This window comes from Oncorhynchus keta, chromosome 4 (genome assembly GCF_023373465.1).
Source record: "Oncorhynchus keta strain PuntledgeMale-10-30-2019 chromosome 4, Oket_V2, whole genome shotgun sequence".
NCBI lineage: Eukaryota > Metazoa > Chordata > Actinopteri > Salmoniformes > Salmonidae > Oncorhynchus > Oncorhynchus keta.
The window spans coordinates 18,289,612-18,317,603 of record NC_068424.1 but is presented as its reverse complement, the minus strand read 5'-3'; the positions used below and the strand labels follow the sequence as shown (position 1 = coordinate 18,317,603).

Sequence of the window (27,992 nt, the reverse complement as noted above, 5' to 3'; positions counted from 1 at the left end):
TTTGTCATTCGTTTTACGCCGTTAATGTAGCAAGTCTTGCATACACGTGGACAGTTGTGAAATGTCAAGTAACATTCATTAATTGTTAGTAGTTTACTGTCACTGTCTTTGTAGAATAATTTGGTCAATTACATTTACATTCTTGAATACCGCAACATTCAATCAAGGTCGTGACAATTTGCTAACGTAAAACCTTCGATGAATGGCTCTTCGCCTTGTCGGTCACAACTGAACTGTCCAATCAGCTGTCTTCAAACTGAGACCGTGACGAATTCAATATGGACGTAAAATGTACCAGTTAGCCAGCTAGCTAGTTTTTTTTCCGAAATTTTGTTAATAAACAAGCTTCAGTTTTATTTCGATGTTGTGACGGAAACAGCTGTCTCTGCTTCTCACAACTGCTCAGTTTATTTTCAACCGCATTGTATTTGCGTTTTTTAAAATATAATTCAAACAGGGGAAGATCATTTGGAGAAAAGGTAATAATAATATGCTAACGATAACTAGCTAGATCTCTAGCCCAGCTCCTGCGTGTCCTGGGCGTGTTTTCAGATGTTCTGAGTAGACAACAATGCTACACAAGCAAGGTGAAGTTGCCAACTAATGAGCAACTCTTGCAGTTCTGATAATAAACATGGATGGCCCTTCACTGTAATTATCCTGACAGTCTTAACCTGATAACTAGTTATGTGTTGTTGTTAGCTAACTTGCTAACTATTTTAACTATTGCTTTTAGCTATTGGTCTTGCTTGTTACGCTATGTTTCATGTGCACGGAGGAGTGCAACTGCCTGGTTTATCAGAATAAAACCATGGGCGTTCTCAACAAAAAAAGATTAAGAACGCTATATTCACTTGGTTTTGGCCCATCGCATTGACTTTAGGCTAATTGGGCCTTTTGTTGCAGCCATAACATGTTAGCCTCCATAAAACATTATCGCCCTTATTTGCTATGCACATCTATCTTCACAATGGGCAGGGCCATATATCAGAACACTCTGCTGATACCATATCAGTAGCTAACTACATTGCTTTAACCTCTGTTATCATGTTCCAATGTGGACCTCCACGCTTTATTTGTCAGCCAAGTGTCCAAAGAAAGAAACGAACGTTAGCTAACTGCTGTAGTTAGCTAGCTAGCTAGTTGACATAGCTATAAATATCGGTAGGTCTACACACCAAGATAATAATGGTAATGCATTTCAAGTGACCTGTCAAACTGATTGTTTTTCACAAATCACAATATGTTGCTCATATTGATTATAGTATTTGAACAGGTTGATACATCATTACCATTTAATATTGACAGGTTGTTTTGGTCATGCAGTTTGCCAAAAATAAAAGCATTTAGAGACTTGTCACTGAAATGGATGTCATTGTAATTAATAGGTTTGGTACTGTACAGCTACATCTGACTTGATCATATTATGTACACAGTGTGAAGAGGCTGGTTTGATGTGCACGGCACAGAGAGAGGAGGCACCATGAGTGGGGAGCTGGATGCGCTGACTGTGGTGAACCAGCTACGAGATCTTGCAGCTGACCCCCTCAACAGACGAGCCATAGTACAGGACAATGGCTGCTTACCAGGGCTCATCCTCTTTCTGGACCACCCCAACCCTCAGGTTGTCTACTCCGCATTATTGGTAAGGCTCATCCACCACCATTTGGCCGTTTTGATGGCAATGCATAAGGTCAGGAGTTTTTCCTGAGCATATGACCTGGAAAAACTCCAGGCCCTATTATGCAGAAATGTGGCCTGGTCCTATGATACAATTATCAAAAGGAATTGGAACCGGGAACAAGGACAGTCTAATCTTGAGTGCAATAAGTCATTCATAACCATCTGTCCGGTGGTGTCAGGACAGGTTAGGTTAGAGTGACGGTGCGAAGGGCAATCCCTCCCACTGTGTCGGCGCCAGGCAGGAACATTGATATTTACCCAGCAACATCAACAACAGGGTTTCCCAAACTTGGTCCTGCCCCCCACCCCCGGGTGCATGTTTTGTTTCTTGCCCTAGCACTAAACAGGTGATTCAAGTAACCAACTCATCATCAAGCTTTGATTATTTGAATCAGCTGTGTAGTGCTAGGGCAAAAAACAAAACGTGCACTTCCAGACCCACATCAAACATCTCCAATCCAAAGTTAAATCTAGAATTGGCTTCCTATTTCGCAACAAAGCATCCTTCAATTATGCTGCCAAACATACCCTCGTAAAACTGACCATCTTACCGATCCTCGACTTTGGCGATGTCATTTACAAAATAGCCTCCAATACCCTACTCAACAAATTGGATGCAGTCTATCACAGTGCAATCTGTTTTGACACCAAAGCCCCATATACTACCCACCATTGCGAACTGTACGCTCTCGTTGGCTGGCCCTCGCGTCATACTCGTCGCCAAACCCACTGGCTCCATGTCATCTACAAGACACTGCTAGGTAAAGTCCCCCCTTATCTCAGCTCGCTGGTCACCATAGCATCACCCACCTGTAGCACGCACTCCAGCAGGTATATCTCTCTGGTCACCCCCAAAACCAATTCTTTCTTAAGCCTCCTCTCCTTCCAGTTCTCTGCTGCCAATGACTGGAACCAACTACAAAAATCTCTGAAACTGGAAACACTTATCTCCCTCACTAGCTTTAAGCACCAACTGTCAGAGCAACTCACAAATTACTGCACCTGTACATAGCCCACCTATAATTTAGCCCAAACAACTACCTCTTTCCCTACTGTATTTATTTTATTTATTTATTTTGCTCCTTTGCACCACATTATTTTTTATTTCTACTTTGCACATTCTTCCACTGCAAATCTTCCATTCCAGTGTTTTACTTGCTATATTGTATTTACTTTGCCACCATGGCCTTTTTTTTGCCTTTACCTCCCTTATCTCACCTCATTTGCTCACATCGTATATAAACTTGTTTATACTGTATTATTGACTGTATGTTTGTTTTATTCCATGTGTAACCCTGTGTCGTTGTATGTGTCAAATTGCTTTGCTTTATCTTGGCCAGGTTGCAATTGTAAATGAGAACTTGTTCTCAACTTGCCTACCTGGTTAAATAAAGGTGAAATAAAAAATACAAAAATAATAAAAACCCAGGAGAGGCCTCAGGACCGAGTTTGGGAAACCCTCTTCTAGAAGAACCCTGTTCTAAAATAACCCTGTAGAGGAACCAGGAGATTGGTGTGGCTCTCTGATGCCAGGCTGTAATAATGTTAATTAAAACTAGTTGCAAAATAAACAAAAAAATATCAACAGGGGAAAAAAAGAAAAGTGGTAGGTTGCATCACCCATATCTGAGACTGCAACAAAAATACAGTTGTATTTTCTTGTAGCTACACGATCAACAATGTCAGTGTTTGAAGAAGAGTGTTCTCGGGCACATCTCCTAGGATACACACACACACACACACACACACATCTGAGTGCTTTATATAATTGTTCTTATTTAGTGGTGACCTGGACAGTGTACACTCAAAGCCTGTACTTGTTGCATTGGTTATGCAACACACACACACACAGTACTAGCTCTCACCAGTGGTGTAAAGTACGGAAGTAAAAATACTTTAAAGTAGAGATCGACCGAATAATCGGAATGGCCGATTAATTAGGGCCGATTTCAATTTTTCATAACCATCGGAAATCGGTTTAAAAAAAAAAAAATGACGCCTTTATTTAATTAGGCAAGTCAGTTAAGAACACATTCTTATTTTCAATGATGGCCTAGGAACGGTGGGTTAACTGCCTTGTTCATTCATGGGCAGAACGACAGATTTTTACCTTGTCAGCTCGGGGATTCAATCTTGCATCCTTAGGGTTAACTAGTCCAACGCTCTAACCACCTGCCTCACGAGGAGCCTGCCTGTTACGCAAATGCAGTAAGCCACGGTAAGTTGCTAGCTAGCATTAAACGTATCTTATAAAAAACAATCAATCATAATCACTAGTTAACTACACATGGTTGATGATATTACTAGTTTATCTAGCGTGTCCTGTGTTGCATATAATTGATGCAACGCTGGGGGATGATTTAACAAAAGTGCATTTGTGAAAAAAGCACAATCTTTGCACGACTATCTAACCATAAACACCCATGCCTTTCTTAAAATCAATACACAGAAGTATATATTTTTAAACCTGCATATTTAGCTAAATGAAATCCAGGTTAGCGACCAATATTAACCAGATGAAGTTAAGTCACTTCTCTTGCGTTCATTGCACGCAGAGTCAGGGTATATGCAACAGTTTGGGCAGCCTGGCTCGTTGCGAACTAATTTGCCAGAATTTTACGTAATTAGTACATAACATTGAAGGTTGTACAATGTAACAGGAATATTTAGACTTAGGGATGCCACCCGTTAGATAAAATACCGAACGGTTCTGTATTTCTCTGAAATAATAAACGTTTTGTTTTCGAAATGATAGTTTCCGGATTCGACCATATTAATGACCTAAGGCTTGTAGATCTGTGTGTTATTATGTTATAATTAAGTCTGATTTGATATTTTATAGAGCAGTCTGACTGAGCGATGGTAGGCAGCAGCAGGCTCGTAAGCATTCATTCAAACAGCACTTTCGTGAGTTTTGCCAGCAGCTCTTCGCAATGCTTTAAACATTGAGCTGTTTATGACTTCAAGCCTATCAACTCCCGAGATTAGGCTGGTGTAACCGATGTGAAATGGCTAGCTAGTTAGTGGGGAGCGCACTAATAGCATTTCAAACGTCACTCGCTCCGAGACTTGGAGTAGTTGTTCCCCTTGCTTTGTGGAGCGATGGGTAACGATGCTTCGAGGGTGGCTGTTGTCGATGTGTTCCTGGTTCGAGCCCAGGTAGGGGCGAGGAGAGGGACGGAAGCGATAGTGGTACACTGGCAATACTAAAGAGCCTATAAGAACATCCAATAGTCAAAGGTATATGAAATACAAATGGTATAGAGAGAAATAGTCCTATGAATACCACATTAACTACAACCTAAAACCTCTTACCTTGGAATATTGAAGTCTCATGTTAAACTTTCATATGTTCTGAGCAAGGAACTTAAACATGAGCTTTTTTACATGGTACATATTGCACTTTTACTTTCTTCTCCAACACTTTGCATTATTTAAACCAAATTGAACATGTTTAATTATTTATTTGAGGCTAAATAGATTTTTATTGATGTATTATATTAAGTTATAATAAGTGTTCATTCAGTATTGTTGTAATTGTCATTATTACAAATACATTAAAAAAATTGTCCGATTAATTGGTATCGGCTTTTTTTGGTCCTCCAATAATCGGTAGCGGTATTGAAAAAAATCATAATTGGTCGACCTCTACTTTAAAGTACTACTAAGTTGCTTTTTCAGCTATATGTACTTTACTATTTACACTTTTTTACTTCTACATTCCTAAAGAAAATAAAATACTTTCTACTCCATACATTTTCACTGACACCCAAAAGTACTCATTCATTTTGATAGGAAAATGGTCCAATTCACTCACTTATCAAGAGAATATCCATGGTCATTCCTACTGTGTTTGTAAATAATGTCTGAGTGTGCCCGTGGCTATCCGTAAATAAATAAACAAGAATTGTGCCATCTCCAATGCATTAATATAAGGAATTTGAAATTATTTATACTCTTACTTTTGATACTTAAGTATATTTTAGTAATTCCATTTTCATTTGATACTTAATTATATTTCAAATCAAATACTTTTAGACTTTTACTCAAGTAGTATTTTACTGGATGACTCACTTTTACTTGAGTTGTTTTCTATTAAGGTATCTTTACTTCTACTCAAGTATGACATTTGAGTGCTTTTTCCATCACTGGCTCTCACTGCGCTTAAGTGGCTGGTTGGCTGCTCAGCTGTGATTGTGTGTATGCATCTTTGCCTGGCTGAGTTTTAACACACACACACATACACAACTAGAGAGAGTGATAGCCCTAGGTTTGTTTAAGCTGTAATGGTTTCCCTTGTCCTTCCAGGCAGTGCGCTACCTTGCAGAATGTCGGTCCAACAGAGAGAAGATGAAGGGAGAGCTGGGCATGATGCTGAGTCTGCAGAATGTCATGCAGAAGTAAGTTGTCACCTGTCACCACACTGCACTGTATCGGACTGAGCACACACACACTACACTTTTCACTGAAAACCAGATCCTGATATTTCTCTTGTTTTCAGGGGACAATAATTGCCTCCGTGCCTGTCTGCAAATTTTCTTGACCAGAAGGTTGTCTAAGGTTGCCATGTCAGGTTGAATTTGATCAATCCAGAATTAAAATCTGCCGCTAAACAATTAATTAGCTGTTTCTGCACATTTAGGGATTTGATGCAACATGCCACTTTTCAATTTTTTTATTTTACCTTTATTTAACTTCTTGACGCACACATCCCGTTAGCGGGATCATTTTTGTCAACATCCTCTGAATTGCAGAGCGCCAAATTCAAATTAAATTACTAAAAATATTAAATTTACATGAAATCACAAGTGCAATATAGCAAAACACAGCTTTGCTTGTTGTTAATCCGCCTGGCGTGTCAGATTTCAAAAAAGCTTTTCGGCGAAAGCATACCAAGCATTTATGTAAGGTCATCTCTCTCAGCAGACAAAACATTACAAACAGCTAGCAGCAAAGTAGATTGGTCACCAAAGTCAGAAAAACAATAAAATGGATCGCTTACCTTTGATGATCTTCGGATGTTTGCACAGACACAAATTCCAAATGTCAAACGTTTTTTATAATCAATCCTCAGGTTGTTTTTACAATATATAATCGCTAATATTTCAACCGGACCGTAGCTTCTTCAATAGGAGAGAGAGAGAAAGTCTTCTCCAAAATGTTGCTGGCACCCAGCCATCCACTGACGCGATGTGATCTTTCTCGCTAATTTTTCAGAATAAAAGCCTGAAACTATGTCTAAAGACTGTTCACACCATGTGGAAGCCACAGGAAAAGGAATCTGGTTGATATCCCTTTAAATGGAGGGAAGGCATGCAATGGAACATAGAGCTTTCAGGAAAGACAGCACTTGCTGGTTGGATTTTCCTCAGGTTTTCGCCTGCAATATTTGTTCTGTTATACTCACAGACAATATTTTGACCGTTTTGGAAACTTTAGAGTGTTTTCTATCCTAATCTGACAATTATATGCATATTCTAAATTCTGGGCCTGAGAAATAGGCAGTTTCGTTTGGGTACGTTTTTCATCCAAACATCAAAATACTGCCCCCTACACTCAACAAGCTAACTAGGCAAGTCAGTTAAGAACACATACTTATTTTCAATGATGACCTAGGAACAGTGGGTTAACTGGGCAGAACCACAGATTTTTACCTTGTCAGGGGATTTGATCTTGCAACCTTCCAGGTTACTAGTCCAACACTCTAACCACTAGGCTACCTGCCGCCCCGATCTAGTCAGTATCCCCACTTTTTTTTGTTAAATTTTGAATAATGTTAGGGTTGGCATGTATTTGTCTCATGGACCGTTATCGGCTAAGCAGCTACACTTTCATCGCTGCATCTGTCTCTTCAAATAAATACATGTTAATGTCCATTAAATGCCCTTTAGTTAGGCATAAAACATGAAACAGTTAATTTTCCTTCACTGTAAACTAGGCCTGGGAATTGCCAGGAACCTCACAATGCGATGTTATCACCATACTTTGTACCGATACGGTATGTATTGAGATTTTATACTGCAATTTTTTTTATTGCAGTTTGATGTTCCAAACATATTGCTCACTATATGTCTGCTGCAGAGGGACATGAGAGGATGATTTTTTTATCAGTCATGGACAGAAAAGTGCTGAAAGCAACATGTTGGTTCACTATTTAAGAAGATGGGGAACCAGCTATAGCATGAAAAATACAGTTTTGGCGCAGGTACAGCCCACTAGCGTCAGCTAACGCTACCTAGCGGCAACAAAAACAACTATTTTGTTTTTACTAATTGATACTGAGTCAAAGTATGGATTTGTAATATCTTCCAAAATAATATTGTGATACCCCTCCCCATCACTACTAAAAAAAAGATGGTTAAAAAGTATGCCCTCTGTTACCTTGCTAAATCAATATGGCTTCCACATTCTGGTCACCCAGTGGGGTCGCTAGACCTCCAGATAGGGTAGTTGTGTGCTCCCCCTCCTAGTGAGAGGAACTGGAGGGTGTGTGGTAAGTGACTGCTGTTTATGATTGGCTCTCAGAAGTGTGCCAGCGGTTGGCAGGCCTGGTATCAGGCTGTATGATCTTCTCCCAGGGCAGAACTCTCTGTGAGACTGACCCTGGGCTAACCAGCCAGTCACTTCAGCTAGCAACAGGCCCTATCAAGATGGGTCCTGCGGTCACCCCGACTCCCTCTGCTCCCATTCCACACAGTGACTTTGGGTGGAGGTCATTAATGGCTGGAGAGACTGTGAACACAAGACTGAAGGGAAAGTCTAGCCAAGTTACCACTCCCAAGGCTCTGCATTGTTATTATTGGTATAGAGATTTAGCTTGTGAATGGAGCTTTGTCTAGTCCATTCACACAGAAGAACAATGTAATTTCGCCTGTCGCATATCTGTCCCCCCACACACACATTCTGAAATTACATTTTTGTCTGCCCCAAGTTTTATCATTGGAATGCGATACAAAATGAGGCAAGGGTGTGCTTTAGGACCATGCAGACGCCTCCAAGCTGTCGTGTAGGCTGTTTGGAGTGTTTATTCAACTGGATTAAAAAATATATATATACAATGTTATTTTTGTTAGTTTTGGTGTTCGGCTGTTGGCGCCACAATTTTATCTTGAGGCAAGTCGATGTTTGGTAGCCGAAGTCTACACCCCTTTGTCGGTGATAGGCCAACAGTAGGGGTGGGAACTATCGACAGGAGGATTCAATTAAGTGTTTGCTCTCTTTCAACTAGAGAGACACTGGAGCAGCAGGTAGTCTTGTGGTTAGACTGGTAACTGGAAGGTTGCAAGTTCGAATCCCTGAGCTGACAAGGTAAAAATCTGTCATTCTGCCCCTGAACAAGGCAGTTAACCCACTGTTCCTAGGCTGTCATTGAAAATAAGAATTTGTTCTTAGCCTTTCTAGGGCAGGCGTTCCGCTAGTGGAACCCCTCAACAACATTCCGCTGAAAAGGCAGCGTGCGAAATTCAAAAATATTTTTTTGAAATATGTAACTTTCACACATTAGCCTTGTAAAATAAAAAAGATAGGCCCTACTGTCCAGCACACCACATTGGTTGTGGTGCATTTGCATTCCACCATGCTTGACACAAATGCCTGCATGGTGATACCAAAGATTGTTATAACTAAACCAAGATAGACCACAGCCTGTCGTGGTCTATTAGTCATAGTCTGCAGAACAAGCAAGGAGGGGGGCAGAGCCAAGGTAGCCAGATCCTATTGGAGGTTCTAGCATCCTCTGTATATTTCCGTTAAGGAACGCCTACTCTGTGTGTTCGTGGTGCAATAACTCAATTTGCCTTTGCACTCCTCCCAAACAAGGCGATTTTTAAAAACGTTTGCAAAGGGTAAAGTCTACAAACCTTAGTCCACTATGTTCATAGCATATTCTAGTTTTGGGGACAGAACTGTATTGGGATCAAATTTTCAACAACGAAAATTTGCAGAAAAAATCCATTTTGCGCCATCTTCTCCCACTGCCCGCCAATGTTTGGTAGTGAGTGGAATCGCCAAGTGGATGCTTCACATTTCTAATCTCAGCAAAAAAATAAATCTCACCTCTCAAATCAAATCAAATCAAATTTATTTATATAGCCCTTCGTACATCAGCTGATATCTCAAAGTGCTGTACAGAAACCCAGCCTAAAACCCCAAACAGCAAACAATGCAGGTGTAAAAGCACGGTGGCTAGGAAAAACTCCCTAGAAAGGCCAAAACCTAGGAAGAAACCTAGAGAGGAACCGGGCTATGTGGGGTGGCCAGTCCTCTTCTGGCTGTGCCGGGTAGAGATTATAACAGAACATGACCAAGATGTTCAAATGTTCATAAATGACCAGCATGGTCGAATAATAATAAGGCAGAACAGTTGAAACTGGAGCAGCAGCACAGTCAGGTGGACTGGGGACAGCAAGGAGCCTTCATGTCAGGTAGTCCTGGGGCACGGTCCTAGGGCTCAGGTCAGTTGAAACTGGAGCAGGAGCATGGCCAGGTGGACTGGGGACAGCAAGGAGTCCTCATGTCAGGTAGTCCTGGGACATGGTCCTAGGGCTCAGGTCCTCCGAGAGAGAGAAAGAAAGAGAGAAGGAGAGAATTAGAGAACGCACACTTAGATTCACACAGGACACCGAATAGGACAGGAGATGTACTCCAGATATAACAAACTGACCCTAGCCCCCCGACACATAAACTACTGCAGCATAAATACTGGAGGCTGAGACAGGAGGGGTCAGGAGACACTGTGGCCCCATCCGAGGACACCCCGGACAGGGCCAAACAGGAAGGATATAACCCCACCCACTTTGCCAAAGCACATCCCCCACACCACTAGAGGGATATCTTCAACCACCAACTTACCATCCTGAGACAAGGCCGAGTATAGCCCACAAAGATCTCCGCCACGGTACAACCCAAGGGGGGCAACCCAGACAGGCCGACCACAACAGTGAATCAACCCACCCAGGTGACGCACCCCCCAGGGACGGCACGAGAGAGCCCCAGCAAGCCAGTGACTCAGCCCCCGTAACAGGGTTAGAGGCAGAGAATCCCAGTGGAAAGAGGGGAACCGGCCAGGCAGAGACAGCAAGGGCGGTTCGTTGCTCCAGAGCCTTTCCGTTCACCTTCCCACTCCTGGGCCAGACTACACTCAATCATATGACCCACTGAAGAGATGAGTCTTCAGTAAAGACTTAAAGGTTGAGACCGAGTTTGCGTCTCTGACATGGGTAGGCAGACCGTTCCATAAAAATGGAGCTCTATAGGAGAAAGCCCTGCCTCCAGCTGTTTGCTTAGAAATTCTAGGGACAATTAGGAGGCCTGCGTCTTGTGACCGTAGCGTACGTGTAGGTATGTACGGCAGGACCAAATCAGAGAGGTAGGTAGGAGCAAGCCCATGTAATGCTTTGTAGGTTAGCAGTAAAACCTTGAAATCAGCCCTTGCTTTGACAGGAAGCCAGTGTAGAGAGGCTAGCACTGGAGTAATATGATCAAATTTTTTGGTTCTAGTCAGGATTCTAGCAGCCGTATTTAGCACTAACTGAAGTTTATTTAGTGCTTTATCCGGGTAGCCGGAAAATAGAGCATTGCAGTAGTCTAACCTAGAAGTGACAAAAGCATGGATTAATTTTTCTGCATCATTTTTGGACAGAAAGTTTCTGATTTTTGCAATGTTACGTAGATGGAAAAAAGCTGTCCTCGAAATGGTCTTGATATGTTCTTCAAAAGAGAGATCAGGGTCCAGAGTAACGCCGAGGTCCTTCACAGTTTTATTTGAGACGACTGTACAACCATTAAGATTAATTGTCAGATTCAACAGAAGATCTCTTTGTTTCTTGGGACCTAGAACAAGCATCTCTGTTTTGTCTGAGTTTAATAGTAGAAAGTTTGCAGCCATCCACTTCCTTATGTCTGAAACACATGCTTCTAGCGAGGGCAATTTTGGGGCTTCACCATGTTTCATTGAAATGTACAGCTGTGTGTCATCCGCATAGCAGTGAAAGTTTACATTATGTTTTCGAATAACATCCCCAAGAGGTAAAATATATAGTGAAAACAATAGTGGTCCTAAAACAGAACCTTGAGGAACACCGAAATGTACAGTTGATTTGTCAGAGGACAAACCATTCACAGAGACAAACTGATATCTTTCCGACAGATAAGACCTAAACCAGGCCAGAACATGTCCGTGTAGACCAATTTGGGTTTCCAATCTCTCCAAAAGAATGTGGTGATCGATGGTATCAAAAGCAGCACTAAGGTCTAGGAGCACGAGGACAGATGCAGAGCCTCGGTCCGATGCCATTAAAATGTCATTTACCACCTTCACAAGTGCCGTCTCAGTGCTATGATGGGGTCTAAAACCAGACTGAAGCATTTCGTATACATTGTTTGTCTTCAGGAAGGCAGTTAGTTGCTGCGCAACAGCCTTCTCTAAAATCTTTGAGAGGAATGGAAGATTCGATATAGGCCGATAGTTCTTTATATTTTCTGGGTCAAGGTTTGGCTTTTTCAAGAGAGGCTTTATTACTGCCACTTTTAGTGAGTTTGGTACACATCCAGTGGATAGAGAGCCGTTTATTATGTTCAACATAGGAGGGCCAAGCACAGGAAGCAGCTCTTTCAGTAGTTTAGTTGGAATAGGGTCCAGTATGCAGCTTGAAGGTTTAGAGGCCATGATTATTTTCATCATTGTGTCAAGAGATATAGTACTAAAACACTTGAGCGTCTCTCTTGATCCTAGGTCCTGGCAGAGTTGTGCAGACTCAGGACAACTGAGGTTTGGAGGAATACGCAGGTTTAAAGAGGAGTCCGTAATTTGCTTTCTAATAATCATAATCTTTTCCTCAAAGAAGTTCATGAATTTATCACTGCTAAAGTGAAAGTCATCCTCTCTTGGGGAATGCTGCTTTTTAGTTAGCTTTGCCACAGTATCAAAAAGGAATTTCGGATTGTTCTTATTTTCCTCAATTAAGTTAGAAAAATAGGACGATCGAGCAGCAGTAAGGGCTCTTCGGTACTGCACGGTACCGTCCTTCCAAGCTAGTCGGAAGACTTCCAGTTTGGTGTGGCGCCATTTCCGTTCCAATTTTCTGGAAGCTTGCTTCAGAGCTCGGGTATTTTCTGTGTACCAGGGAGCTAGTTTCTTATGAGACATTTTTTTAGTTTTTAGGGGTGCAACTGCATCTAGGGTATTGCGCAAGGTTAAATTGAGATCCTCAGTTAGGTGGTTAACGGATTTTTGTCCTCTGGCGTCCTTGGGTAGGCAGAGGGAGTCTGGAAGGGCATCAAGGAATCTTTGTGTTGTCTGTGAATTTATAGCACGACTTTTGATGTTCCTTGGTTGGGGTCTGAGCAGATTATTTGTTGCAATTGCAAACGTAATAAAATGGTGGTCCGATAGTCCAGGATTATGAGGAAAAACATTAAGATCCACAACATTTATTCCATGGGACAAAACTAGGTCCAGCATATGACTGTGACAGTGAGTGGGTCCAGAGACATGTTGGACAAAACCCACTGAGTCGATGATGGCTCCAAAAGCCTTTTGGAGTGGGTCTGTGGACTTTTCCATGTGAATATTAAAGTCACCAAAGATTAGAATATTATCTGCAATGACTACAAGGTCTGATAGGAATTCAGGGAACTCAGTGAGAAACGCTGTATATGGCCCAGGAGGCCTGTAAACAGTAGCTATAAAAAGTGATTGAGTAGGCTGCATAGATTTCATGACTAGAAGCTCAAAAGACGAAAACGTCATTTTTTTTTTTTTTGTAAATTGAAATTTGCTATTGTAAATGTTAGCAACACCTCCGCCTTTGCGGGATGCACGGGGATATGGTCACTAGTGTAGCCAGGAGGTGAGGCCTCATTTAACACAGTAAATTCATCAGGCTTAAGCCATGTTTCAGTCAGGCCAATCACATCAAGATTATGATCAGTGATTAGTTCATTGACTATAATTGCCTTTGAAGTAAGGGATCTAACATTAAGTAGCCCTATTTTGAGATGTGAGGTATCATGATCTCTTTCAGTAATGACAGGAATGGAGGTGGTCTTTATCCTAGTGAGATTGCTAAGGCGAACACCGCCATGTTTAGTTTTGCCCAACCTAGGTCGAGGCACAGACACGGTCTCAATGGTGATAGCTGAGCTGACTACACTGACTATGCTAGTGGCAGACTCCACTATGCTGGCAGGCTGGCTAATAGCCTGCTGCCTGGCCTGCACCCTATTTCATTGTGGAGCTAGAGGAGTTAGAGCCCTGTCTATGTTGGCAGATAAGATGAGAGCACCCCTCCAGCTAGGATGGAGTCCGTCACTCCTCAGCAGGTCAGGCTTGGTCCTGTTTGTGGGTGAGTCCCAGAAAGAGGGCCAATTATCTACAAATTCTATCTTTTGGGAGGGGCAGAAAACAGTTTTCAACCAGCGATTGAGTTGTGAGACTCTGCTGTAGAGCTCATCACTCCCCTAACTGGGAGGGGGCCAGAGACAATTACTCGATGCCGACACATCTTTCTAGCTGATATGCACGCAGAAGCTATGTTGCGCTTGGTGATCTCTGACTGTTTCATCCTAACATCGTTGGTGCCGACGTGGATAACAATATCTCTATACTCTCTACACTCGCCAGTTTTAGCTTTAGCCAGCACCATCTTCAGATTAGCCTTAACGTCGGTAGCCCTGCCCCCGGGTAAACAATGTATGATCGCTGGATGATTCGCTTTAAGTCTAATACTGCGGGTAATGGAGTCGCCAATGACTAGAGTTTTCAATTTGTCAGAGCTAATGGTGGGAAGCTTCGGCGTCTCAGACCCCGTAACGGGAGGAGTAGAGACCAGAGAAGACTCACTGTCAACTGCGTTTATTTTCAGCAAACGTAACATGTGTAAATATTTTTATGAACATAACCAGATTCAACAACTGAGACATAAACTGAACAAGTTCCACAGACATGTGACTAACAGAACTGGAATAATGTGTCCCTGAACAAAGAGGGGGTCAAAATCAAAAGTAACAAGGGTCATGTACAGCGTTGAGATTGCCTGCAATGACAAAAGCTCAGTCCGATGATGACCCTCCCTCCAAATCAATCCCGCTCCAGAGTACAGGCTTCGGTGTAACGCTCATTCCTTCGACAATAAACACGAATCCGACCATCACCCCTGGTGAGAGCACTTTTTGCCAGTCCTGTCTGGGAGCACTGATGGAGTGATTGTGCGTTCCTGGTGTAACTCAGGCAGTTGTTGTAACTCAGGCAGTTGTTGTTGCCATCCTGTACCTGTCCCGCAGGCGTGATGTTCGGATTCACCGATCCTGTGCAGCTGTTGTTATACGTGGTCTGCGAGGATGATCAGCTGTCCGTCCTGTCTCCCTGTAGAGCTGTCTTAGGCATCTCACAGTACGGACATTGCAATTTATTTCCCTGGCCACATCTACAGTCCTCATGCCTCCTTGCAGCATGCCTAAGGCACGTTCACACAGGAACCCTGGGCATCTTTCTTTTGGTGTTTTTCAGAGTCCGTAGAAAGGCCTCTTTAGTGTCCTAAGTTTTCATAACTGTGACCTTTTTAATTGCCTACCGTCTGTAAGCTGTTAGTGTCTTAACGACCGTTCCACAGGTACATGTTCATTAATTGTTTATGGTTCATTGAACAAGCATGGGACACAGTGTTTAAACCCTTTACAATGAAGATCTGTGAAGTTATTTTAATTTTTACTAATTATCTTTGAAAGACAGGCTGAAAATGGCTGTTTCTTTGTTGTTGCTGAGTTTACATCCAGTGAAGTTGTCTCATTGTTCTATCTGTGGTGATACCCAGCACCTACAGGTCACAGGGCACGACTTCTGTCTGTGGATTGGTGGAATTTGTGGGTTGCCTTCAAAATAAGTTCCTTATTTAAAGTGATGCAAATGGAACAAATGGTGGAATCATGGCATATTTGGTCGAGATAATGCTAAACAAGTTTTCAATGTTTTTACATAATTTAATTAAACACATATTAATTTGACAATAAATAGAAAAAAAAATATTGAAAAACTATCCCACTGATGTATTAGATTGCATATTTGCATTGTGGGCCTACTTATATTCATTGTGTATAGGTATCATAGGTATCGTCCTACTCAGTGACACCTACAGAACGCAACTATGTAGAGTTTACAAACATATTAGTTCTAACTCGTACTGAAGGACTCTGAAACCACTGTGAAATGAGCCACATTAGCTGTGAACGTTCAATGCACATAGTAAGTTAACTGGTGAGCTAATGTGGCTTGTTTCAGAGTCCTGCAATAAAGCTGAGACGCTAATATTTGGGTAAACTTTACATAGTTATGATCAGTGGGTGTCGGAGTAGGCTGATCATCATGGGGGCACAATCCACAGGTAAGGCTGTACAGTGACCTCAGCTGACTGTAGGTTTCTGTCGGAGTAACCCTCTCAAGGTTCACTGTTTTATTGTTCACATTACTACATCTGTTATCTAGTTTGTGTCTTTCTTTTTTAATGCAGGAGGTTGCAGGAGTTTGGCCCAAGCAAGTCTCCTCTTCTTATTGGTGTCCTTTAATAGTGATTTCTTTGCAACAATTCAACCATGAAGTCCTGATTCACACAGTGTCTTCTGGACAGTTGATTCACACAGTGTCTTCTGGACAGTTGATTCACACTGTGTCTTCTGGACAGTTGATTCACACAGTGTCTTCTGGACAGTTGATTCACACAGTGTCTTCTGGACAGTTGATTCACACAGTGTCTTCTGGACAGTTGATTCACACAGTGTCTTCTGGACAGTTGATTCACACGGTGTCTTCTGGACAGTTGATTCACACAGTGTCTTCTGGACAGTTGATTCACACGGTGTCTTCTGGACAGTTGATTCACACGGTGTCTTCTGGACAGTTGATTCACACAGTGTCTTCTGGACAGTTGATTCACACGGTGTCTTCTGGACAGTTGATTCACACGGTGTCTTCTGGACAGTTGATTCACACGGTGTCTTCTGGACAGTTGATTCACACAGTGTCTTCTGGACAGTTGATTCACACAGTGTCTTCTGGACAGTTGATTCACACAGTGTCTTCTGGACAGTTGATTCACACGGTGTCTTCTGGACAGTTGATTCACACAGTGTCTTCTGGACAGTTGATTCACACGGTGTCTTCTGGACAGTTGATTCACACAGTGTCTTCTGGACAGTTGATTCACACGGTGTCTTCTGGACAGTTGATTCACACAGTGTCTTCTGGACAGTTGATTCACACAGTGTCTTCTGGACAGTTGATTCACACGGTGTCTTCTGGACAGTTGATTCACACGGTGTCTTCTGGACAGTTGATTCACACGGTGTCTTCTGGACAGTTGATTCACACGGTGTCTTCTGGACAGTTGATTCACACGGTGTCTTCTGGACAGTTGATTCACACGGTGTCTTCTGGACAGTTGATTCACACGGTGTCTTCTGGACAGTTGATTCACACGGTGTCTTCTGGACAGTTGATTCACACAGTGTCTTCTGGACAGTTGATTCACACGGTGTCTTCTGGACAGTTGATTCACACGGTGTCTTCTGGACAGTTGATTCACACGGTGTCTTCTGGACAGTTGATTCACACAGTGTCTTCTGGACAGTTGATTCACACGGTGTCTTCTGGACAGTTGATTCACACGGTGTCTTCTGGACAGTTGATTCACACGGTGTCTTCTGGACAGTTGATTCACACGGTGTCTTCTGGACAGTTGATTCACACGGTGTCTTCTGGACAGTTGATTCACACAGTGTCTTCTGGACAGTTGATTCACACGGTGTCTTCTGGACAGTTGATTCACACGGTGTCTTCTGGACAGTTGATTCACACAGTGTCTTCTGGACAGTTGATTCACACGGTGTCTTCTGGACAGTTGATTCACACGGTGTCTTCTGGACAGTTGATTCACACAGTGTCTTCTGGACAGTTGATTCACACGGTGTCTTCTGGACAGTTGATTCACACAGTGTCTTCTGGACAGTTGATTCACACGGTGTCTTCTGGACAGTTGATTCACACAGTGTCTTCTGGACAGTTGATTCACACGGTGTCTTCTGGACAGTTGATTCACACAGTGTCTTCTGGACAGTTGATTCACACGGTGTCTTCTGGACAGTTGATTCACACAGTGTCTTCTGGACAGTTGATTCACACGGTGTCTTCTGGACAGTTGATTCACACAGTGTCTTCTGGACAGTTGATTCACACGGTGTCTTCTGGACAGTTGATTCACACGGTGTCTTCTGGACAGTTGACGTTGAGATGTTTGTTACTTTAACTCTGAAACATTTATTTGGCCTGTGATCTGAGGCTGGTAACTCTAATGAACTTATCCTCTGCAGCAGAGGTAACTCTGGGTCTTCCTGTGGCGGTCCTCATGAGAGACAGTTTCATCATAGGGCTTGATGAGTTTTTGCGACAGCACTTGAAGAATCTTTGAAAATTCTTGAAATCTTCTGGATTTACTGACCTTCATGTCTTAAAGTAATGATGGAATGTTGTTTCTCTTTGCTTATATGAGGTTTTCTTGCCATAATATGGACTTGGTCTTTTACCAAATAGGGCTCTTCTGTATACCACCCCTACCTTGTCACAACACAACTGATTGATTCAAACGCATTAATAAGGAAATAAATTCCACAAATGAACTTTTAACAAGGCACCCCTTTTCATTTAAATGTATTCCATGTGACTACCTCATGAAGCAGGTTGAGAGAATGCCAAGAGTGTGCAAAGCTGTCATCAAAGCAAAGGGTGGCTACTTTGGAGATTCTCAAATATAAAATATATTTTGGTTAACACATTTTCGGTTACTACATTATTCCTGTGTTATTTCATAGTTTTGATGTCTTCACTATGTAGGAAATAGCAAAAAAATAAAACAAACCCTGGAATGAGTAGGTGTGTCCAGACTTTTGACTGGTACTGTATGTATGTGGACACCTTAAAATCCAGAATTGGAAGGCTGGTTTGCACAACTCAACTATGCCAGACAACAGACGTCCTATCTGGTTATATTGGCTGAATGATGTCTTGGTGACATGTATAGTATTAGCCTGCAGGGGCATCCTGGGACCATCACAGTATGGCAGTACTGACCACGCATGTCTGTGTCGAGGAATACTGCTGTCCTCTAGCCATGCTCTGTCTCCACAAAGGAGACAATGTACTTAGCTCATGTATGCTTTATAAATCATATTGATTTACTGATAAATTATCAGTCTCTCTGATTCGACAGGGATTATTTACTTATGTCTACATTTTTCTGTTCAAGATGCACTATGTAGAAATAGCTCCGCCATTTCCTGGTTGCTACATTTGTAATAGTTCGCCTAATTTCAGTTTGTGACAAAACAAATATAGTGTTGATAATCATTTGACCATCTAAACCACTGTGAAATATATTTTCCATAACCACACACATTGTATTTCTATCTGTTTTGAAGCTTGTTTTCAAAACCAAAGTAAAAGACGCAAAAACAAATCTTTATCACGGGAAGCATAGATACCCCGCACACAGAACAGATCTACCAATTCTTAGACTTGCCTTCAATGAGTCACAGATCTAGAACACACATTTCCATGTGAATTTGGTCAACAACAAAAAGAAGTGACACATTGCGGCTTTTAAATGACATTAGACTAATACTTTCATTAACAGTATTATTATTGAACCTTTTAGAGAGGGACGGAGACCTTAGTGAATGTTTGGTCGTTTTATGATTGTTGTGTGGTCATTTCTCCTCCTACGAGGCTGGCTATTTCTACAGTGGAAAGGTTAGGTGGTGACAGGCCTGTCACACTGGCTCTCTGTCGGGGACCACCCCCCCCATCCCACCCCACCTCCTCCATGCAGCTGGACAGCTCTCTTACTGTGCGTCTGGCAATGAGACTACTTGTAGAAATATCAACCACTCAGCCCAGTGGGCTCTGGGAGAGACTTGGACAGGCCCAGACCACAGGAGAGGACACCCAGCTGTAATGGAGACCACCGTTGTCATGTTGCACAGAGGGGAAGAGTAGACATGGAAACTTTACTCTTTATGCGTCCACTTCCTTATTGACTTGGATTCATTGGTACCATCTTGCCCTTGTCTGGATCTGAAGAGAGGACTTGGACATGACAAAATAACATGTGTAAAATGTAAAATCTCACACAGCAACTATGCCTTTGTTTGCTGTCCACAAAAGTACTTGAATTTTTTAACCTTTTGATACTTAACCTCTCTTTCTCCCACCCTCTATTCTCCACCTCTCTCCTCCCTAACCCTCCCTCAGGAGCACCTCCCCAGGGGAGACCAAGCTTCTGGCGTCTGAGATTTATGAGATTCTGCAGGCGGCTGGTAATGACCAGGCAGAGCAGGCCGAGGCTGAAGCCGCCTCCTGCAGACGCAAGGCCCACTTCTTCATGGGCTCCACCAACAAGCGGGCCATGACCGTTGTGCTACACATCGACGGCCTGGACGACTCAGTGAGTGGATAGTGGTGTTTCCACATTGTTCACACACAATCCCATAACACACCTGAGGAGAGCCGTTTGCCAGACCAACGGCCCAGGCTCCATTCCAAACTGGCTGCTTGCTTCATGACTTCTTGCCTTTAATGTGTCTCCTTGGGATGAAAACAGGTGAAAAAATAGAATCGCTTTCTTTGTTATTGTGATAGGTTAACACAGTCGATAAGTCACCACCTCTAAGAACCCTTGAGTTCGGCATATTGTCGCCCTGTTGTCAATTTGACCACACAGTCTTAACACACATTGTCAAGTAATGTGGGTCAGTGTTGTAAATGTCAGCCATTGAACAGCAGGGTGTTGAGATTAAACCTGAACATCACACCACAGGAGAGCTGCACCTGTCCCTGATCACATTACACCAGACAGACAGCCTCAGTGACCAACACTCATACCACAAGACAATGGAAGATGGGCTCTTTTGACATTTCATGTCTATTACCGTGTTGCATATGTATGCAACATTAAACCTCTTCATCTGAATAGAATGTGAAGGTTTACAGGGTTACTGAGTGACCATTTTATTTAAGACTGAATTGGTCTTGTCCTCTGCACAACTTCCCTTTCTCTCTCCATCCCTCAGACTCGTAGAAGTCTGTGTGAGGAGGCCCTGCTGAAGATCCCAGGGGTGATCAGCTTCACCTTCCAGATGGCTGTGAAGAGGTGTGTGGTCAGGATCCGCTCTGACCTCAAGGCTGAGGTGAGTTGCTCTCTCCACAATGTCATTCCACGGCACTGGGAAATAGATGAAGAACATCCCTTTTTTGATGACTTTGATCCTGTGATGAAGAACATCCATCTTTGTGTTCCTCAGGCGCTGGGCACGGCGATCAACTCCACCAAGGTGATGAAGGCTGCACAGGTAGTGAAGGGAGAGGATGGAGGAGAGGTAAATGGAGGGAGGGAGGGATAGTACTGTCAAATGAAATTACAACTCACTTTACAGTAAAACAATCAAATGAAGGTGAACAGAAGCTAATAATATAAAACAAAATAATATTGAAATTATTGATTCAAGGCTGTGCTAAATAACTGTAAAATAATGTATTCATCTTCAGGCTAAAAGGGTAGGTTTTGAAACGTCATATAAATAGCTCCACTGTGTCTGACCCTCATACCTGACAGGGCAAGTCATTGGGTTATTGTTGTGCTGTTGCAGCTTTGGCTTGGGCTTATTGTTTTTCAAAATGTCCACACCCAGTGGGAGTAGGCATGGTAGAGCTCATCTGTGTAGCTGCTGCGTGCTGGAAATATGTTTATATCCTGGTGTGCTTGGGATGGTAGCTTGGTCACAGATGAATATTGGTTATTTGGAGTGACACCATTAGCTGGTCATCTCTCTCTGAGGGGATTACTCACCGCCAGGTCACATGACCAATCCCAGCATGCCCTGGGAGCAGTGTGGCACGACACCATGTATCTTTGGGAAACTGCAACCCCCATCAGAGGAGAAGAGCCAGCAACAGAACTCCCACTCCCACTCCCACTCCCGGGAGATTTCTTCCTTTAGGTGCTCAATCATGGCCTGAAATGTCCCCCTCCAACACAAGCGACAGCTCCTCACTGACCTGCTGCTGTTCCTGTTATGTCCATCAGGGGGCAGAGCTGGTTCATTTATGTTTCAGAGATGACTCTGGAGAGGTAGAGGAAGGATAGCTTGAGATTGCCTTTACAACGTGTTGTTTTGTCTGCACTGTTTTTGTCCCCCACAATGAAATCGGGGAGGGGAATGGATCTGTCTACGTCCGTATGTTCGTCACAAACTATCTTAGACAGCACTGGCCCCATTTTGACGTAACTTCTGTGAATGATGCGTCTTGCCATAGAGATCTTACATTTACATAATTACACAGAATGTCAAGATGGTGGCACTATAACAAGCGATTGCAAATGCCAGCCTTGAAAGTTCACGCCACTCACCTCGTTTGACCTGAAGTCCTGAAATTCGGTACATAGGTCCCTCTCCTCACAAAGGAACACGTTTACCTCAGGGACCCATAAGGTCCGCCATGATGGATTTTTGCCTTTTAGAATTTTGTGAAAAAAACTTTCAACGCCAGTCCTCTGGCACCGAAGACTGATCTGCATGAAACTTCATATGCTGCTATGAACAAAGGTCCACCAACACACAACATTTTCCAGACTTGTACCTAAAACAACATGGCCACTATTGACCAATAAACATTAACGTGGGTGTGGTCTGGCACATAAATGCATATAATTCAGTCACAGATATTCATATTGTAAGAAAATTTGGTAAACATGTTGCAAAAACTGTCAAGGCTCAACATATGCAAGAACATTCATATCGACCACATGGTGGCACTATAATGGGGACATATTTTATTACTACCAGTATAGTCTATTTTGAATTGTTGTCACTAATTTGCCCAAGGGGTGGGGGCTGCATCATTTGTGGGGGATGACATGTTTACTGTTGCCTTGTTTAATTAAACCAGTTTGCCACTAGGCAGGGATTCTGAACAATTGTTGTCTCTCTCTCTCTCACCCCCCTCCCTTCCACCGTCCTTACGTCCCACCCTCTCCCTCCGTCTGTCCCACCCTCCCTTCCACCGTCCTTACATCCCACCCTCTCCCTCCGTCTGTCCCACCCTCCCTTCCACCGTCCTTACGTCCCACCATCTCCCTCCGTCTGTCCCACCCTCCCTTCCACCGTCCTTACGTCCCACCCTCTCCCTCCATCTGTCCCACCCTCCCTTCCACCGTCCTTACGTCCCACCATCTCCCTCCGTCTGTCCCACCCTCCCTTCCACCGTCCTTACGTCCCACCCTCTCCCTCCCCCACCCTCCGTCTGGCCCACCCTCCCTTCCACCGTCCTTCCACCGTCCCACCCCCACCCTCTCCCCTCCCTCCCTCCGTCTGTCCCACCCTCCCTTCCACCGTCCTTACGTCCCACCCTCTCCCTCCGTCTGTCCCACCCTCCCTTCCACCGTCCTTACGTCCCACCATCTCCCTCCGTCTGTCCCCCCTCCCTTCCACCGTCCTTACGTCCCCACCATCTCCCTCCGTCCCACCCTCCACCGTCCTCCCCCACCATCCGTCTGTCCCACCCTCCACTTCCACCGTCCTTACGCCCCACCTTCCGTCCCACCCTCCCTTCCCATCCCTCCGTCTGGCCCACCCTCCCTTCCACCGTCCTTACGTCCCACCATCTCCCTCCGTCTGTCCCACCCTCCCTTCCACCGTCCCCACCCTCCCTTCCACGTCCCACCCTCCGTCCCCACCTCCCACCGTCCTTACGCGTCTGGCCCACCCTGTCCCACTCCCTTCCACCGTCCTTACGTCCCACCATCTCCCTCCGTCTGTCCCACCCTCCCTTCCACCGTCCTTACGTCCCACCATCTCCCTCCGTCTGTCCCACCCTCCCTTCCACCGTCCTTACGTCCCACCATCTCCCTCCGTCTGTCCCACCCTCCCTTCCACCGTCCTTACGTCCCACCATCTCCCTCCGTCTGTCCCACCCTCCCTTCCACCGTCCTTACGTCCCACCCTCTCCCTCCCTCCGTCTGGCCCACCCTCCCTTCCACCGTCCTTACGTCCCACCATCTCCCTCCGTCTGTCCCACCCTCCCTTCCACCATCCTTACGTCCCACCATCTCCCTCCGTCTGTCCCACCCTCCCTTCCACCATCCTTACGTCCCACCCTCTCCCTCCGTCTGTCCCACCCTCCCTTCCACCGTCCTTACGTCCCACCATCTCCCTCCGTCTGTCCCACCCTCCCTTCCACCGTCCTTACGTCCCACCCTCTCCCTCCGTCTGTCCCACCCTCCCTTCCACCGTCCTTACGTCCCACCCTCTCCCTCCGTCTGTCCCACCCTCCCTTTCACCATCCTTACGTCCCACCCTCTCCCTCCATCTGTCCCACCCTCCCTTCCACCGTCCTTACGTCCCACCATCTCCCTCCGTCTGTCCCACCCTCCCTTCCACCGTCCTTACGTCCCACCCTCTCCCTCCATCTGTCCCACCCTCCCTTCCACCGTCCTTACATCCCACCCTCTCCCTCCGTCTGTCCCCACCCTCCCTTCCACCGTCCTTACGTCCCACCCTCTCCCTCCGTCTGTCCCACCCTCCCTTCCACCGTCCTTACGTCCCACCCTCTCCCTCCGTCTGTCCCACCCTCCCTTCCACCGTCCTTACGTCCCACCCTCTCCCTCCGTCTCTCCCCCCAGCTGATGCTTCCATTCCAGGAGGGTGCGGAGGTGGTGGTGGTGGAGCACAACGTGGACGTCCCAGACTACCTCCCTGAGGAGGAAAGCCCGTCTCAGGAGCAGGACAAGGCCGTGACCCGTGTGGGCTCCATCACAGATGGCGTGGGCTGGCTCAGCACCGCCGCCAACTTCCTGTCCCGCTCCTTCTACTGGTGACCACTTCCTGTGTCAGTACCCATCGTCACAACCCGAAACTACCAACTGACGGTCGGTCGCCTTAGCCCACCAGCCCTGCCTATCCCCTTCCCCGGTCATCCAGCCCTTCTACTCTCTAGTCCCTCTCAGCAGCCACACAGAGTACCACTCTGCTCAGTGTCTATATGGAGCACTGGACTGCCATGCGCACCCTGAATAGGGTTGCAAAATTCCAGGAACATTCCATAAACTCCCTGGTTTTCCAGATATCCTGGTTGGAGGATTCCCGGAATCAGGAGGGAATAAGCAGGAAAGCTGGTAGCCTCCTACCAGGATTTCTTGAATCAGGAGGGAATAAGCAGGAAAGCTGGTAGCCTCCTACCAGGATTTCTGGAAAACCAGGTAATTTATTGAAAGTTCCTGGAATAACCTTCACTTGTATATAAGAGGAAATAAGCTAAGAACATGCTAGCTACTGTACCACAGGTAAAGCACTGCACACTAAATACACATTCAAGCGTTACACGTTATGCACCTCACAAGCCATCGACGGAGGACTTCAGAATCAGCTTCTCTCCTTTTCCTTTAGAAAATGAGCTTTCTCTGATGCCCGACGGTCCATCATCTCTTTGAAACCAAATTGCATTGTGGGAATGCATGGCATTGCGTAGTCTTCTGAGTTGGAGCGATTGCATTGGATGATGCTGCGCTTGTGGAAATAGGTTATTTTTGTGCTTGAGTTTGAGTTCTCAGTCTTTTCCTCATTTAAAAATAAGAGGCTTTTTTCACCTTTTTCTGTCTTTTGTCAACCTCTCATTCACTTTTGGGGAGCCTGTTTAAAGCGTGCTGTAATTATTTAGTGTGTTCTGATCTTGCTCGTTGCCTTTCCTCAATCCTTTGTGTGTGCCTTTTTCATGCTTTGCTGCAATCTATAACTATTGAGTGGTCCATTTGAACTTTGCTCTAAACCTCTGAAGCCTTGTGAATAATGCCATCTCGGTCCTCTACGTCCGGAGCTTGTTTTCCCCAGCACGTCATGTCTCTCACAGGGAGATGTCATATCTGTCGTAAGGAAACGAGACCCCAGCGAAGGCTGCGGTCCAGTCAGTCAAATGACACTAGCTTCCACATAGAGGACTGTTGATGCAGAAGGAAAAGGGACATCGCGATGGTTACGGTTCTACTATAGCCATCTGCATTGGTCCACTTGTTACCTCTTGTAAGTCTCCGAGGACTTGGGAATCCCCTGGTTGAACAGTACAGTAGAGGTGTGTTCAGACAGATCGTTGTTGTGATGTATTGACTGACATCCTGAATTGACTTCTTAGTTCTTTCCCCTTCTTCACAGTTTCTGTACAGCATTATCATATGGCGTTCTGAAAGGTCAGAGAGTAATGAACTAGGCCTAAATCATTGTAGTGGAGTAAAGTATCTCGCCCTAAATGTGTCTCTCAACCTAAAGCTCATCAACATCTTCACTATTGTGGCCCAGCCACTTTAATGTTTGTTTTACCCCCTTTTAGCCAGCTGTGTCCTTAAAACAAAGTGTACACACACACCATTGCTGCTGAGAGGAAGACTGTAGAGGTGTAAGCAGCATCGGGGGTGGATATGTACATTTTGTAAATGGTTCCTGGTCTCCAATCTATGTTAATCTCTGTCCTGATTTCCGGAAGAAATCAGGTATTTTTTTTTCTGTTACAGTTCCAACTTCGTCTGCATTTTACTTTGTTGAAAAATGGCACAGAATATAATTTTCGATGTAGATAACATCCTTTATCAAGAGGCTTTGACTAATTTCAGATACATTTAAAGTATAATGATACTGTAGGTTCTTGCAGAGAACTGGTTTTGGATTGACTTAATTTTCTTTTGAGAGCCTTTCATGCCTGTAATCCTGCCTTCATGTTCTCATCTGATTTGAGTGTGATTGACATGCATTGTGTAAAGGAAGTGCCGACCAGACAATGAATAGTCTCCTGCTGGAGGCCATACTCACAGCTCACATGGCTAGTCGAATAGTATGATTTAAAATGACCTCAAAGAATTAGCCTAATAACATATATCCACTAAAGTGAGTGTCTCTTATCTAGCACCAGCCCTCAAAAGTAGTGCTTACCAACAACAACGAACACGACAACAACAAGTCATAGGATGAAGTTGAGAAATCCTCAGTGTTATATTTAATCCCAATCCTTAGTCTTCCTTTTTTCTCTAACATCCACAGAATCAGTCAAGATTCGCACCATGGAGTTAATTGTAATATATGTTATACTCCTTGTACTGTTTATCATAAATACTTGAACACGTTATTTTGTCTCTGTTTAAATCCCCCATGTGATATGCAGTCAGTTTTTAATCCCACCCTATCCTTTAATAGCCACTGCATCAGGATGGCTGACAGAATCGTGTATCAAGTCCTCAGAATAGTAGCTTCTTCTCATATACAGTGTTTATCTGACATAAAACGTAACATAATATATTGCAGATCTCAAAACAGTTCATTCCCAATTCAAATATTAAAAAGAACTAAAATTGTTTGTGTCTGTTGTGATGTCAGCAGTGTGTGTTGTGATGTCAGCAGTGTGTGTTGTGATGTCGGCCGTGTGTTGTCAAATCAAATTTTGTCACATGCGTCGAATACAACCGGTGTAGACCTTAAGGTGAAATGCTTACTTTACAAGCCCTTAACCATCAATGCGGTTTAATAAAAATAAGTGTTAAGTAAAAAATAAGTACAAAAAAAATTATGGTTGGATAGTTAGAGCAGCAGCGAGGCTATAACAGTAGTGAGGCTATATGTACATGTAGGTAGAGTACAGCAGTGTGTTGTGATGTCAGCAGAATGTTGTCAGAAGTGTGTTGTGATGTCAGCAGAATGTTGTTGTCAGTAGTGTGTTGTGATGTCAGCAGAATGTTGTTGTCAGAAGTGTGTTGTGATGTCAGCAGAATGTTGTTGTCAGAAGTGTGTTGTGATGTCAGCAGAATGTTGTCAGAAGTGTGTTGTGATGTCAGCAGAATGTTGTCAGTAGTGTGTTGTGATGTCAGCAGAATGTTGTTGTCAGAAGTGTGTTGTGATGTCAGCAGAATGTTGTTGTCAGTAGTGTGTTGTGATGTCAGCCGAGTGTTGTTGTCAGTAGTGTGTTGTGATGTCAGCAGAATGTTGTCAGAAGTGTGTTGTGATGTCAGCAGAATGTTGTTGTCAGTAGTGTGTTGTGATGTCAGCAGAATGTTGTTGTCAGAAGTGTGTTGTGATGTCAGCAGAATGTTGTTGTCAGTAGTGTGTTGTGATGTCAGCCGAGTTTTGTTGTCAGTAGTGTGTTGTGATGTCAGCCGAGTGTTGTTGTCAGTAGTGTGTTGTGATGTCAGCCGAGTGTTGTTGTCAGTAGTGTGTTGTGATGTCAGCCGAGTGTT

General features: G+C 44.1%; 1 protein-coding gene across 2 annotated transcripts; it reads left to right on the top strand.

The window, feature by feature from the left end:
* The first annotated feature begins 9 nt into the window (after positions 1 to 9).
* On the top strand, positions 10 to 27,116 carry LOC118370132 (armadillo repeat-containing protein 1-like). 2 transcript variants are annotated; one of them, XM_035754963.2, is made up of 7 exons: positions 10 to 479; positions 1,437 to 1,645; positions 5,992 to 6,083; positions 19,979 to 20,171; positions 20,797 to 20,913; positions 21,028 to 21,075; positions 24,405 to 27,116. In XM_035754963.2, exons 2-7 carry the CDS (start codon positions 1,484 to 1,486, stop codon positions 24,597 to 24,599), a joined length of 807 nt encoding a protein of 268 aa, XP_035610856.1. In that variant the 5' UTR covers positions 10 to 479; positions 1,437 to 1,483; the 3' UTR covers positions 24,600 to 27,116. The 2 variants fall into 2 exon arrangements, with proteins under 2 accessions (XP_035610856.1, XP_035610847.1); XM_035754954.1 differs by having other exon boundaries at positions 13 to 479; positions 21,028 to 21,102.
* Positions 27,117 to 27,992: the final 876 nt, after the last annotated feature.

Bases quoted from the DNA above. Each gene is read 5' to 3' on its own strand.
- LOC118370132 (XM_035754954.1), top strand. From the start codon at position 1,484: ATGAGTGGGGAGCTGGATGCGCTGACTGTGGTGAACCAGCTACGAGAT. The intron at 20,172-20,796 runs GTGAGTGGATAG...TCCATCCCTCAG, and splicing joins TCGACGGCCTGGACGACTCA to ACTCGTAGAAGTCTGTGTGA. The intron at 20,914-21,027 runs GTGAGTTGCTCT...TGTGTTCCTCAG, and splicing joins GCTCTGACCTCAAGGCTGAG to GCGCTGGGCACGGCGATCAA.